Source organism: Labrus bergylta, chromosome 5 (genome assembly GCF_963930695.1).
Source record: "Labrus bergylta chromosome 5, fLabBer1.1, whole genome shotgun sequence".
In the NCBI taxonomy this organism is placed as follows: Eukaryota; Metazoa; Chordata; class Actinopteri; order Labriformes; family Labridae; genus Labrus; species Labrus bergylta.
Window position 1 is genome coordinate 17,509,083 of NC_089199.1, and position 16,209 is coordinate 17,525,291.

A 16,209-nucleotide genomic window follows, 5' to 3' on the forward strand; every position below is an offset into this window, starting at 1 on the left:
AGTGTCAATAGGTCTATCCAGCAGTGTAGTGGTGCCTATAGAAGTGGGTATAGAAGTGGGTATACTCTTCATTTTTCCTTCAACTGTTTTTTTAAGAGTCCCACCCAGCAGAGGATAATCGGCCTCAGTTATTAACAGTGACATGTAAGACTACTCTCGCATAATTAGTTAGTGTGTATATTAGCCAATTAGAGACAGAGTAGGGAGGGGCATCCCTTCCTCATCTTAGCAGCATGCTATGAATATTGTCCATCAATCAATGGTGTGAATCAGAGGGGATTTAGAAGTGGGTATACCCTATGTAGACAAAAAAAACAAGTACACCGTATACCTGCATATACCCTGCACTACACCACTGTGCCTATCTATCATTTGATAAAGACTCACGTCATGTGCTCAGAATTGATCCTAGAAGAGTCCCCACCACACACAATAAAAGTGTGGTCAAACATTTTGCACAGAAAGATTGGGTCAGAACATCCCTTTGTTGTTTTGTGGAAAAAATACTAGTTTACATCCATACAAAGATATAGGCCAAGTTGTCCTGGTGATAGTGGCAACTTAGCAGACGGATGCAACAATGAGGCCATCTTGTGGCTGCAGTGAATATGTACCCTGATTATTTCCCTCAGTCTGTGATGGCTGCTCCAATATACTGTATAATCTATATCTGCTGTATCAATAAATGAAAGGGTGAAGAAGTAGACTTATTTTACATTTGAAAGATTGCAAGCACTCACATCCTCACCACAGACACACAGGGTTTTGTCAGATCCCAACCCAGACACATCATTTGGTATTTGATTTTAAAAAGTTTGCCTTTATTTAAGAGTTGTTCCTAAAGGCTGTCTACTTAACTAAAAAAAAAACTAATTTCTTTGTGAAGAGTTTAACTTTAATTGTAAAAAATAAAAAGCGTAACGATCGACCACATGAAGAATTGTTTACTAATAGCCTATCACATAAAATGAATGTGTTTTTTTCAGTGTTCATTTGATCTTGAGTTGACTTTTATTTGTGGGTTTTCTCTATTAGGCTACGTCCTGTGATTTATAGACCCACTATGACTTGTTGCATTTCATTTTTGGTTGTCCATATATTTCCCTTTAAACTGTGTGCAATGCAATTTACAGTACATGACCCTGGGCTAGAAGAACAGAAACTCATGACATGGGGAAACTGATCTACAGGATACCCTACTGATGTTGCAAAGTCGCACTGTAGGCTACACAAAAGCAAGAGAAATGAAAGACAGAGAAACGAAACCTAAATATATTCAGGATGTTTTTCCGCATGAACAGGAAACAAATGGAGAAGCAAGGAAACGAAACCTAACTTCACTTTGTTTCTTTTACCTTTTGGACCTGAGCCAATAGTATGGCTGAAGCCTGATATGCCTACTGCGGTCAAGCCAGCCGCTCCTCGCTTTTACATGGTGAAGAGAGCCGCCCCTAAATTTGAAGTGCTCACGTATTCTGATCTTTATGGTAAATGCTCCGGACTGCAGAGCGAGCAGGAGTAACAGACAGAGAGAGCGATTTTGACCCGTTATTAATCTCATTTTTTCTTTTTTTTGAAAGTGCTAAATGTCTAGGTCTTACCATAAAACTGGCTATGAGATACACGTGTATGAAACGGGAGTAAACCGATTACTGTACAGGGAATAGCTTCACAGAATAATTCTGCGAGTCTGCGGTAACTTCCGTTTTTCAAAATAAGGTGTTCACAATTTAAAAAAAAAAAAGTTTTCTTGGAGAAAAAAATAATTATATATTTTCTGACATAAGTACACAATGATTCTGATATGGTTGGACTAAGTACTTCTTAGACTACATGCACAGGTAAAGTACTTTTACTGTGTACTTTTTGAGAAATCCATTGACAAAGTCCCTTATAAATCACTATAATGACTCTTTTTCTGACTTTGATGTCTTGTAAAAAATAATTCTTCCATAAGTAGACAATTATTCTGATATGGTTGGACTTAGTACTTCCTAGACTGCATGCACAAGTAATATAAAGTACTTTTACTGTGTACTTTTTGAGAAATCCATTGTCAAAGTCCATAATAAATCACTATAGAGAGTCTTTTTTATGACTTTGATGTCTTGTAATAAAGAATTCTTCCATAAGTAGAAAATGATTCTGATATGATTGGGCTTAGTACTTTTTGAGAAATCCAACCATATCAGAATCATTGTCTACTTATGGAAGAATTTGTTTTTACAAGACATCAAAGTCAGAAAAAAAGACTCATTATAGTGATATATCATGGACTTTGACAATGGATTTCTCAAAAAGTACACAGTAAAAATACTTCATAGTACAGGTGCATGTAGTCTAGGAAGTACTAAGTCCAACCATATCAGAATCATTGTCTACTTATGTAAGAAAATATATATGATTATTGTTTTCTCCAAGAAAACTTTTTTGTTTTTTGTTTTTTTAATTGTGAACACCTTATTTTGAAAGACGGAAGTTACCGCAGACTCGCAGAATTATTCTCACACTAACTTCCCCGACCTCCGAAGCTATTCCCTGTACCGTATTCTGTTTACTCCCGTTTCATACACTTGTATCTCACAGCCAGTTTTATGGTAAGACCTAGACATTTAGCACTTCACTTCATCGCTCTCTCTGTCTGTTACTGCTGCTCGCTCTGCAGTCCGGAGCATTTACCATAAAGATCAGAATACGTGGGCACTTCAAATTTAGGGGCGGCTCTCTACCATGTAAACTCGAGGAGCGGCTGGCTTGACCGCAGTACAAGACTGGCGGTTCACCTGACATAACCCAGTCATTTATAGTCCAACATACAGCTGATACTGTAGAGTCGTCAGCGGCGACAAAACTTGTCAGTAAAGATCACTTTTATTTAACGTTTTGTTGTTGTTGTTGTTGTTGTTGTTGTCCTTATTCAATATTTTTCATTTGCAGGAGGCAAGAAAACATCAGCATGAACACTCTGAACCAGCAGTATGAGGAGAAGGTGCGTCCCTGCATCGACCTCATTGACTCTCTTCGCTCTCTGGGTGTAGAGAAGGATTTAGCGCTGCCTGCTATCGCCGTGATCGGAGACCAGAGCTCGGGGAAGAGTTCCGTGTTGGAGGCGCTGTCCGGGGTGGCTCTGCCCAGAGGAAGTGGTAGGCTCTTTGCTGAAACTTTAGGCTTAACAAAGGCCTAAAAAAATCTGTCAATAGTTATTCCAACAGGAATGGTGCGTTTCTTAAGTCACTTTGTTATAACTCAGAAAAAAAAAAAATCTAAAACCAATGATAACCAGAAACTTTCAGCTCGTGTTGGCTAAATGTTTACGGCGCCACCCCGTATTCAAAGAGGAACATTTATCTATTTGTCCTGTAGCCTACATGTCTAAAAACGTAAATCCTTCTGTCTTTTAAAAGTCAACTATATTGTCGCTAATCTTATTTAGTGCGCATGCGTCGACCGTCCCCTAAACCGTTTCCCATTCATTCTCTATGGTAGTGCTAAACCACTACGGATGTAATATACTTTTGGCCACTACGACTTAGTGGCGCTGTCCCGAGTTTTTCTTCAGAGCGAACTGCGGTGGAGACAAGACACTATCTACTTTCTTCGAATTCTCATCACGCAGTATTCACTAATCAAAGGTAAGAGACTTTGTTTGGCATAAATTTAAAACTATAGGGTCAATTTATTATTATTTATTTTCTCTGTCAGACAATATTGGTGCAATAACGTGATAAATTACACTAACAAACAAACGTTATCTATTTAATGGTCAAGTAAAGTAAACTTTTATCAGGACCATGGGTGTTACACTATTTTTCAGAGTCAAATTAAGTCTTAACTACAATATCAAATGTCATTTTGTTCCTCAATTATTTGATAGGAACTCCTCTCCTGCCCCATTTGCCCCTCTCCAAACTCATACACTTAAACTCAGGTGCTTAGGCACACACAGTTTTTTTCCCACATCTACTGCCCCTCTCACTCCCGCCCTCTATTCTTGCTCACACATGCTGTGCTTTCCCCCTCCTGCTGCTCCCACCCCACCCTCTTACCCTTTAGTTCTCAGGCAGACTCTCAGATGTACAGACACACACACACACACACACACACACACACACACACACACACACACACACACACACACACACACACTTCCTCCCCCTTAGATCCCAGAGTAGGTGAAGATCAGAAAGGTGTGAAAAACTATTGTCTTTTTAGCCTTCTGAACTTTTTAGTGAAGATCATAGAAGTTTTGCCGCTGTAAAATATTTAATTGGCCATTTCTATTTGAGTGGGATTAATATGTGATCTGAAATATTCTGGTATTTTTTTCACAAATATCTTCTCACTGTATCTGATTAAAATGAATCTAAAATTCTATTATTTTCTTTTAGGTAAAGATGCACAAGAAAGTGTTGTTCTTCCCGGGGAAAGTCTGTGTTGTGTTCCGCAAGGGACCACTCGGATTTCTCCTCTAGGAGCCGTCAAAGGAAGCCAGAAGAATTAAGGAGGACTCCACTCTGCAGGACAAGTCTGCCCCCATACGGGCTGACCTTGTTCAGCAGAATGCTCTGGCTGTGGTCCGTCGGAGAGGAGGGGATGCCTCAGACTGTACGGAGGTGCTGGGAGACTACATCCTGCAGTTTGGGAAGTATAAAGGGAAGTCTTTCAGGTGGCTTTTGGAGAATGATATAGGGTACACAATGTATCTTATTAAGAACTTGCAAAAGGAGGAAGCATCAGGTGACAGTGTGACTGCAGGGCATAGCAAGGACAGCCTACAGTCCTTTGTCAATTATTCCCTCAGTTTTGCTGAGATCCAGTCTCTCCGAACCTATGAGGCAAGTGGAGGGGTTGTTATGGCAGCCTCATTGGAAGATGACCAGCTGGTTGGCTTTGGCACTCGTGCTAAGAGCACCTGGAAGGAGATTTGGGACAGCAGAGCTGATGGCTATATAGCTGATAATATAATTTTTTTAAATGAAAATCTGCTTTTAAGATTTATCCTTTCAGTCCTACAAGTTTTTAATGATTGGTGTGGGCTTTGTTTTGTGTTACAGATCTGCTTTAGTCTGGGGTGCCTCTGTCTGCTTCAGCTGCCTCTCTAAGTTCATTTTAAATGTTCACCTTTGATCTGTACTTTGTCTTGTTTGAGGCAACTGCAGAAAAAACTCTCACACATGTAGCATGTGGCAAAGTAAGGAGTGTAGCTATCTTTTCTAACTGCCGTTGTACAGCTAGAGCTGAGGGCAAGATATGACTTACCATATTTTCTTGTCTTTGTTTTCAAAGTTGTGACTTCTGCTGTAGATTAATTGTCACCCTGGCATTTACCTGGAAGTCCTACAACACAATTTGCCATGCTTTGCTGGCAATGCAAAACGATGTGGATTGCTTTTATTTAAGCTCGATGCCTTCAACTGTCATAACCATGGGCCCCACTTTGGGAATCACTGGTTTAAGAGGATGTTAAATTAACCTTGTATTTATAACTTTCACTGAATGTTCTGATGCTGCTTTTTATCTTATACCACCCTACTTCCACCCACCATCCATTATAACTTGCTTGTAAATTAAACTATTTTCATGAAAAAATTGAAATTTATTGTCTTTTTTACTGCTTGGAATTAAAATAATATAGCTTCTTTTCAACTTAAATGTGCCATTTATATACAAAACCTTCTGTCTCATATGCTTTATGGGGTCTGAATAAAAATGCTAAGATGTACTGCTGCCAGTTCACCAACATGGACATTTTAATGCGGTTTCAAACTTTTACATTACTTTTTAGAAGGTGTGCATGATTTAATCTGTACACAAAACAAGGAAATCAATGACATATTCAGATCTTAGTAAATAGTAGTAAATTAGATTTTTAAACTAAAATGATTTATACATGTACTTCAGGTACTTCACTCTCAATAAACAAGGTAACAACAAAGGGAATCTATTAAAGTCAATATTAAACAATGTGTTTCATCACAACACAATAGCCTAAATCACATCTCAGATTTGTCTCAGTGGGGATTTGAAGCAAGCATTCGAACACCTTGGAAAAAAACAAAAAGATACTTTAATCCTATTGGCTGATTTTCTGTTACAGCTATTCGCAACTTGCCCTGATGTGCAGGTATGCTTTTTTTGTTCTAAAGATTTGGTAGCCTACATTAGTAATAATTTCAGCCTGTTTCATAACCAGCCTGAAAGTCCTCACAGGAGCTTTAGGAAAGATTAAGAAGGGATGTAAGAGAGGAGATAAGTCATGGATTAATTTGACACTTTGAAAAAAAAATCAAGATTAATTAATTGGAAAGTTGAATCCCCTTGGATGAATATATAATATTATCACTGTATTTAATACAAAATAATAATAATGTTGACCATATAAATTGCAAGTATGTCTATGGAAAGAATGAAATAGATCAATAAAGACAGTTTACAGAGATTTCTCTTTAACTTGTATTTAATTAGCACTCTTTCATGAACCTGTCGGACATTTAGTTGAGCAGAAATATGATTTTAGATCTAACTTTTCACTGAGCACACTGTATTATATGTAGATTGCTTTATTCTGCTTGTCTCATCCTTCGCTCTTCCAATTTTAGGCATTGTGACACGATGTCCTCTTGAACTAAAGATGAAGAAAATGAGAGAAGGGGAGCAGTGGGCTGGAGTGATCAGTTACCGTGGCTTTAGGGAAGAGATAGACGACCCTGCAGATGTGGATGAAAAAGTCAGAAAAGGTACAGAATCCAATTTGAGGACCAAAACAATAACAAATACTTTTGGAAGTAATAGAAAGTCACCAATCATTGTGTCCTGTCCCTCCAGCTCAGAACCAGATGGCTGGGAAAGGGGCGGGGATCAGTGATGAACTCATCAGCCTGGAAATCGCCTCTCCTGATGTTCCAGATCTGACGCTCATTGATCTGCCTGGCATCACCAGGGTAGCTGTAAAGGGACAATCGACTGACATTGGAGACCAGGTGAGCTTTTTCAGCACTTAGTAAATTGGTCCAGAATGAAATATCTTAACATCTGACGGATTACCATGATCATCCCTTAGTGTTCTTGTGCCATAAACATGCTCCAATTCCGCTTGGATATCTCAGAACTGTTGACTGAATTTCCATGAAATATGCTGATAGCAGTCTGCAGATCAAATGGGAGATCACTTTGTACCGATTTGACTGTCCTGCAGGGGGGAGGGGGGAGGAGTTTCGCTTATTGGGGTGGGAATCACAGTCTAATTCACAATACATTACGATATGCGATACGTGACCTACGATAATAATAATACCACAATAAAGCGATACAGCATGAATTGATTTATTGCGAGACGATATTACGATCACTAATATCCAACAATATCCCTCTTTCTTCATCCTCTTCTTCTTTTATCCCTATGTCAACTTCTTCTTCGGCCTATTATCTGTCCTGCCATTAGCGCTACTGTGAGGAGTCATGATGTAGTGAGGCAGTGAGAAAAATTGGCAGTAGAATCTGTTCAGAACGTCAATAAAAATATTGATACTTGAGACCAGCAATTCAATAATCGCATCACATGGTTTAGGATGAGGATATATTGCCGTACATGTATATTGTCCCACCCCTACATGCTAAGCGGGGTGACAACATACTTATACCTTAAAGGAGCTATATGTTACTTTCCAAAATACTGCGTTTTTAGTGACACCGCTGGCCGTTAGATAAACTGCACCAGTAACCTATTGCTCGCTCACATGCTCGTCATCCATGCTCGTACGTACACAAACAAGCATCATCATCGGCCGCGAAAAACAGGATATTTACCTGCATAATGTTTTTATGAGTGGAGGAGGTAAGTGGTCATACACATGTGAAAGTCCAAGTTCAAGTTCAAGTTCAAGTTATCTTCAAGCTCTCCTTAACAATGCAAAAATAAAATAAATATTATAGAAGATAAGAGTAACAACGTACAGTGCAATTAAGAACCAGAAGTTTAAATAAAACTAGAATATATGTGCAATATATATATATGTATGTATAGAATATATATATAACAATAAAGTAAAGTGTCTCAGACAGTATCTGTGTAGTGTAGTGGCATACAGTGTGCAGTAGTATGCTTGTGTGTGCAGAAATATGTGTGTGTGTGTGTGTGTGGGGGGGGGGGGGGGGTGCTGTGGAAAGAAGCTGTTCTTGAGCCTGGTGGTTCAGACCTGGTGATGTGCTGTGCAGTTTTCACGACCCTCTGCAGAGCTTTGCGGTCGCGGTCGTTGCAATTTCCATACCAGGTGGTGATGCAGTCAGTCAGGATACTCTCAATGGTGCATCGGTAAAAGTTGCAGAGTATCCTGGAGTCCATACCGAACCTCTTCAGTCTGCGGAGGAAGAAGAGCCATTGTCTCGCTGCCTTAACAACAATGTTGGTGTGGTGTGACCAGGACAGGTCCTCAGTGATGTGTACCCCAAGGAACCTGAAGCTACTGACTCTCTCTACTGCAGCCCCATCTATGTAGATGGGGGCGTGCTCTCCTCCCTGCAGCTTCCTGTAGTCCACTATGAGCTCCTTTGTTTAGCTGACGTTGAGATGGAGGTTGTTGTCATGGCACCATGTTGACAAGGCCCTCACCTCCTGCCTGTAGGCTGTCTCGTCGTTCAGGCCGATGACTGTGGTGTCGTCAGCAAACTTAATTATTGTATTTGAGCTGTGTGTGGCCACGCAGTCGTGCGTGAACAGTAAGTACAGCAGGGGGCTGAGCACGCAGCCCTGCGGTGCTCCAGTACTGAAAGTCAGAGTGGAGGAGGTGTTGTTGCCCATTCTCACAGCCTGGGGTCTGCCCGTCTGGAAGTCCAGTATCCAGCTGCATAGGGCTGTGTTCAGTCCCAGGTCCATGAGCTTGGTGATAAGGTTAGAGGGCACTATGGTGTTGAATGCTGAGCTATAGTCAATGAATAGCATTCTCACATATGTGCTCCTCTGGTCCAGGTGGAAGATGGCAGTGTGGAGGGTGAGGGCGATGGCGTCGTCAGTAGACCTGTTTGGCCTGTAGGCGAACTGTAGGGGGTCCAGGGTGTCAGGCAGAGAAGAGGTGATATGGGTTTTGACTAGCCCCTCAAAGCACTTCATGATGACCGATGTGAGAGCTACGGGGCGGTAGTCATTTAAACAGAGGTTTTGTTTTCTTGGGTACAGGAACAATGGTGGTTCTTTTGAAACATGTCGGGACTACAGATTGTTGTAGGGATGTGTTGAAAAGGTGTGTGAATACATCCGCCAGCTGGTCCGCACACGCCTTGAGTACTCTGCCCGGGATGCCGTCTGGGCCTGGGGCCTTGTGAGGGTTTACCTTTTTAAAGGATTTGCACACCTCTGTCCGCAATATTTCCAGTGGGCAGGGGTCCTGGTTCATAGGCATCTCCACGGCAGGGGTGTCACGCTCAAAGCGTGCATAAAAAGAATTCAGCTCATGTGGAAGAGTTACAGACACCTCAGCATTGTTGGTTTTTCCCGTGTGGTGCTTGAGGACGGTCGTTTATTTGCAACAGATTCCATATTAGATTCATTCTCCATCATACAAATGACAGTCTCGGCAGACACTACTGTTGATCTCTGTAAGCGGAGCGGAGTGAGGAGGACGTCGAGAACGTGCATATTACATCACTTCCTGGAGCTTTCGCGGAAAAACGGGAGAAAACCAACCTGAGTAAAAAAATGTATACAGGCAACACAGATAGACAGTGAACATCTACTTTTTCACTTCGGTTAACTGGTCGCTTATCAATGGGCTATAAAAAACAATTTATACATGTAAAAAGTTACATAAAGGACCTTTAAATTTTCTCTGTTGTCACCTCCTTACATTTACTGGACTATTGATAAAAAGGATTTTCTCTTTTTAATCCATCCAAAACGTACGTGTACGTGTGGCTGTAGACTTCTACTCTTTACATTATGTCTCTGTAATTGATTTAAACAGAATAAACCTCCACAGTGATTTGATACATGTGCAGTTTATAAGTTTAATTTAACATTAAATTATATTTTCAGATCAAGAGGCTGATCCAGAAGTTTATCAACAGACAAGAAACCATCAGCTTGGTGGTTGTTCCGTGTAACGTGGACATAGCGACCACAGAGGCCCTGAAGATGGCCCAGGAGGTGGATCCTGATGGAGGGAGGACTCTGGGTAAAATCAAAGTGATTTAAGAAAAAGGCCACTTGTTCAAGTTACTCTTAGATATTTAAGGTCTGTTTGTCTTTTTTTTTCTTGCTTAGGTATCTTGACCAAGCCTGATCTGGTGGACAAAGGCACAGAAGGGACGGTGCTGGACGTTGTCCATAACGATGTGATCCCCCTGAAGAAGGGCTACATGATCGTCAAGTGCAGGGGCCAGAAGGAGATCACTGACCAGGTGTCTCTTCCTGAAGCGATAGAAAGAGAGAAAGCCTTTTTTGAAGATCATCTGCATTTCCAGTTAGTTGATTCTTATTTGGAATTATTAAAACAATGATTTACATTGTGACTGATTGTGAGGCATGAGCACACTAACGTCTTATTTTTACTGTAGGATTCTCTATAACGAAGGCTATGCCACTGTTCCCAAGCTGGCAGAAAAACTCACCCTTGAGCTGGTGCATCATATCAAGGTAAAGGACTTAAGGTGTTTTCATGTATGCACTGTTGAAAATTTGTTTAAAATTTTAGGGACAGCCTGAAATCTTCCTGAGTTGCCTGTACACATATGCACCTCACAGCAGGAGAATTGCTGAAAATGTGTTGACCGTTTGCAAGCAAAAATCTCATGATACAAAGGTCATGCTCACTCACTGTGAATTTCCCTTTTGGGTTCACACATCACCTCGTCCTCACAGAGAGCATTAGGGGGCTGGTGAAAAAATGGTCTGTTTGTGTTCACACGTGCAGCTCACACTGAATATTTCTGAACATTTTCAGGAGTTCTGTGTCTTAAATGTTTCTTCTACAGATTGCTTTACCTACTTCAGCGCGTTAAAGGTTTTACCTCTGTGTTATTTGTAGAAATCGCTGCCAAAACTGGAAGAGCAGATAGAGAATAAACTAAAGAAGACTCAGGCAGAGCTGGACAGATACGGCAACGGACCCCCACCTGACGCGAGCGAGAAACTCAGCTTCCTCATCGATGTGAGTTTACGTTTACATAATACATTACACTGCACCTCTAAACTATGAGTGTAACAATGTTGACTTGAGTTTAAGAAAAACTAATTTTCTTTATATTTCAGAGAGTCACTGCGTTCACACAGGATGCTTTCAGCCTGACTTCAGGGGAGGAACTCAAAGGAGGATCCAGGATCAACATATTTTCTACTCTCAGGAAAGAGTTTACAGCCTGGAAAGAGTTGATAGACCGCTCTGGAGTAAACTGTGAGCCTATCATCCACTTGATCAACAATGTCTTTATTTTCACTTTGGTTGTCTGATACTAAACTGGAGACTACATGCAGGGGCGTGTCCAGACTTTTTTTGACAGGAGTGGCCCACCTAGAGCACTGACTTATGAAGGGGTGGCATGAAGTTTGAGGACACACACAAAAATGTATTTCATTTATTTACCCTTTCTATCCCCACTGATGATATGTAAGTAACGCTGCTTTTAATACAATCCAACCACACATTTTAACTAAGAGGCTTGTAGAACAGTTTAATTAAAGTAATAATCTTTTGAGCTGGATTCTGAGCTTTCTAGACGCCCAAATATCGTCTATGTGTGGGAAACAGTCATTTCTACCTTGCTTTTACTCACCTTGTTTTATTGATCGGTGTTAAAATTCATGTTCTTATCTAGCTTTTACTTTACTTAGGGTATAGTCTCATTTTTATCTTGTTTTTATTTGATGGGTTATTTTATCTGTGTTTCTTTACTGACGGGCTTTTCTCTTAAGTACTGAGCATCACTGTTGTCACTTTATCATGTTTTGTCCTGTGCTGTCGTTTTGTGTGTAAAAAGAGGCTGACTCAGGCTGCAAACCAAATCTACCTATACGGGTACAAATAAAGTTACCTTACCCTTACCGTTACGCAATTTGGCAACATATAAATCTTCTTAGCCTGATTCTTCAAGGACTCAAAAACAAAGCTCTGGAAAGTCACAATTTAAAGTACTAAAATTGAACCCAAACTCTTGTTTGCTGTTTTCACATATGCACTCCTGAAAATATCTAGATCATTTCAGGAGGACTGCTCTGGAGATTCTCCTCACATATGCTCCTCACAGCAGGAGACTATCCCTGTGAAATACAACTCGGAAGTAGCGGACAAAGCAACAGAATCCGCTAAACGACGCTATAATGAGAATATTTGCCTTTATATCAATGCTACATGTAGTCCAATAGAATGACATCATCAACAACAGAGCTGATAGCAACATACTGACGAACAGAAAACAGAATGCAGCTGTTTAATTACGTGCACAGTGATCATAGTGGTCACATGCAGACACTATGCAGCAGCAGTAACAGTATACAAACGTCACTCCCCCTCCTATTGGTTCAAGGTGAATTATCCAAAGAATATCCTGCGGCGTTCTCACATCAGCTCACTCAGACTTGCTGCGGAATAAATACTATGGGTCTGGCAGGAGAATCTCCGGGTGAAGTCCGAGTGAAAGATTTGACTGTTTGTGTTCACGTATACAGATACTCTTTGAAATATCTTTTCAAAGTTTTTCAGGATATTTCTGCAAGTTTGAAAGTCCTATAACTTACATTTATTGGCAAGTAAGTCCATTGCAAGTTTGACAGTACTACATTTACTTAAGAAATTTTGGGATTGGCCAATCAGATTTCAAGGAGGGCCCATGCCACCCCTGGTCACCCCCTTTAACATGCCCCTGTCTACATGTGAAGTAAACTAATGAGTTTAATGGGTTCTCCACCTTTTTATAAAAACAACATATTCATCTACTTAGAAATGATGTTGACCTAAACCAGCTAAGTGTGCATGAGATTACAAAACAGCTGTATTTGTTGATGTTTCACAAATTCATCACTCTTGCAGTCAACTGGACCATTGAGAGAGAGGTGGCTCAGTATGAAGGAAAGTACAGAGGAAGAGAACTGCCGGGTTTCATCAACTACAAGACCTTTGAGGACATGGTCAAAGAGCAGATCAAACTGCTGGAGGGGCCTGCAGTCCAGAAACTCAAAGAAGTGTCAGGCATGTGTTATCATGATGCATTAATAGTAAAAGGCCAGATCGGAATATGTGATGTATCTTTCAAATGTGTCTGTTTTGTGTTTTCTTTCTCAGAAATTGTGAAGAAAGATCTGCATAAGGTGGCAGAGGACAGCCTTGTCGGATTTTCTAACCTCACCAATATAGCCAAGGTCTAATTTTCAACATCCATTTCTACTTATGGCATGAATGTCACTAAACACAATTGAATGATTTTGATTAATCTTTCCCTTTAGATGAAGATTGAATCCATCAGACAGGAGAAGGAGGTTGAAGCCGAGGCCATGCTGAGGACTCAGTTTAAAATGGAGGCAATCGTTTACACTCAGGACACCACATACAGCAAGAAGCTCGGGAAGAGGAAGAGGGAGGAAGAGCAGGCCAACGCATCTCCTTTAAGTGTTTTAAAAAGCACAAGCACAGGGGGCGGAGCCACCCTGAAAGAGATGATCAGACATCTTAAATCCTACTATCAAGTGAGTGTCATGTACATTTATAGTAGACTTTAAAATGCATTAAACACATTTTAGATATGAATAAAGGTATATGGCTGGGATTTTGGCTCTTTCTATTTAACTAGAAAACCTTGCACGCACGCACACACACACACACACACACACACACACACACACACACACTATTATTCAAGTGAAATGCTTAAATGATGTGAGATCAGGGGTTACAGAATTGAGGGTCTTGCCACAGACTTTTTAAAGTCCAGTACAGCAGTATCAGCAAAGACTTTTCATGCAACATATTTATACAAAATGTCAGTTTTGAACACAATGAGTTCAAGGAAGAATGTGCAAGATTTTACACATACAGATATTTCTGTGACACAACATGATTACAAACAGGAGCTGTGTAACATCTCAAACCTATCTCCTCAAATGTACAGATTGCCGGCCAACGTCTGGCTGATCAGATCCCCCTGGTGATCCGCTACCAGATGCTGCAGCAGACTGCCATCCAGCTGCAGAGGGAGATGCTGCAGATGCTTCAGGACAGGGAGATAACGGAGACCATGCTTCAAGAAGACCCGCACATAAAAAGAAAGAGAATCGACCTTCAGAACCGCTTCAAGCGCCTGTCAAAGGCTCGCGTTCTGTTAACTAATTTTAGTATGAACATATACAACTTCAAAGCAAAAGCAGTGAAACAACAAGATAGTGCCATGAATGGTAGTCCTGTTGTTCCACTGATCCTTCACCTGCAATCAGGTGCAGAGAAACAAGGTGTTGGCCCAGTCAAAGACCGAAAATCATCAAAACGTCAGCCCAATGTGCGTTCCGAGATCAAAATGGTGTTTTGATCAGCTGGTTTACCAATTTATCACACAGGTATGCAAATCACTTGAGGTGTCCCCTTCTGCTATATCAGTCCAAAATCATCAGTCTACACAAAAAATACTTTTCAGCTTAGATATTTTTTAGCTTTGTCTATTTATGTGTTAGTACTTTCTGGATGGGGAACAAAGGAGTCAAAATGAGTCCTATTCAAATTCTTTATTTTCTTTGCAGTTTTTACTCTTGACATTATTATTCATTCATTTTATTTAAAGTCTATTCAACTGAGAGAGTCGGGTTACATTGTTATAAGTTATATCCATGTCTGATTACATTTAAATGCAAATTTTACTATTTCATTTTGCCAACATTTAATGAATTATTCCAGAATTTTAAGAAATATTTGAAGTTTTCATTCCATATTCTTAAGTCTTAGAAAACAAAGGACATGAAAAAAAAGGTTGGGCTGCCTCTGTAAGCCTCATATATCGGCTTCGACATATTAACTTTAACAGACATCACTTTTTTAAGAAACTTTGTTCCATATTTTGTTAGATGTTTACAACTTTACGTTAATCCAGACATTAAAACAATGCCTTATGTTGTAATCTATGCATAACCTTTCTTGTGAAATAAAACTGAAAACATGTAACAGGCTTTTAGTTCCTTCAAGCGTGCATTCTTATGTTAACACTAACGTTATATTAAAGGCAGGGTTGGTCATTTTCTCCAGATACACTTTTTAACAATTGCCTTTAGGTCCTGACAGAAATTAATAATGTAAGTGCTCTGAAAAAGGAAAGAAGAAAATCCGTCATCTGTAGCAGCTTTCACCAATCACGCCTCCCTGTCTCCCTGCTCTGTCTCTACCCCTTGCGTGCACCAGCCTACGCTCAAAGTGCGTCGTTTATGACGCAGTTTATACTGTGAGTTTGGGGGCGTGGCTTTTGAGGGAGCGCAGAGGGGAGGGGCTGGGGGGGGGTGTTGACGGAGCACTGAAGGAAAGCTGCTTTCAAAATAATGCTAGTTAAAAAAAATGACCAACCCTGCCTTTAACCTTATATACATGGTTATATTAAACAGAAGTTAACAACAGCATTACATCAAGTCTACGATTCTGCACCTCCCATTCCACCACATCCAAAAGACACTCTATGAGAATGACATGTTGACTGAAGAGCCCATTTAGCCCACTTAAATATAAAAGGCTTTATCTCAAATGTTCAAACATTAACTCAGATCTTCTATCATCATATACTCTATGTATGATAGTACAGCTTTCAGTTTAACAACCTTTATATAACTCTATAACAGGGGAGTGAACAGAGATGAATCAATAAAAGCTGATGCCAGCAATGACACGTTTTCTTGTGAGTCACTCGTCACAGCTGTTACTGCTGGTGAGTGCAAGGCAACAGGGATAAAATCCAAAAGCAGACAGTTCACTCGTTCATTGCAGAATTAACAAGCACATGTATTGTATATCTGTATGTAGACAAGCAGTCAAAGGCTGGAGGGTTAATGTTTCAAGTTAGAAGTCCAGGTACAGGGAGGAAGACAAGCAGTAAGAATCAACCATTACTTCATTTGGAAAGGGGGCGGCACACAATTCTGTAGGGCTGATGACGACAGTGAAACCAAGTAATAATAATAGACTTTATTTGGCATGGACATCACAGATACATTGGACGAACCAGATGCATTGTTTAAGTGTTTTAGCAAGCATGCTA

The 16,209-nt window shown here is 40.3% G+C and overlaps 1 protein-coding gene across 2 annotated transcripts; it reads left to right on the top strand.

The window, feature by feature from the left end:
* Positions 1-2,698: 2,698 nt before the first annotated feature.
* LOC109983395 (interferon-induced GTP-binding protein Mx) lies at positions 2,699-15,136 on the top strand. 2 transcript variants are annotated; one of them, XM_020633096.3, is made up of 13 exons: positions 2,699-2,854; positions 2,938-3,143; positions 6,600-6,737; positions 6,826-6,980; positions 10,028-10,166; positions 10,256-10,454; positions 10,549-10,627; positions 11,019-11,141; positions 11,243-11,384; positions 13,017-13,175; positions 13,269-13,345; positions 13,430-13,669; positions 14,092-15,136. In XM_020633096.3, exons 2-13 carry the CDS (start codon positions 2,957-2,959, stop codon positions 14,503-14,505), a joined length of 2,052 nt encoding a protein of 683 aa, XP_020488752.2. In that variant the 5' UTR covers positions 2,699-2,854; positions 2,938-2,956; the 3' UTR covers positions 14,506-15,136. The 2 variants fall into 2 exon arrangements, with proteins under 2 accessions (XP_020488752.2, XP_065811116.1); XM_065955044.1 differs by having other exon boundaries at positions 13,017-13,345.
* Positions 15,137-16,209: the final 1,073 nt, after the last annotated feature.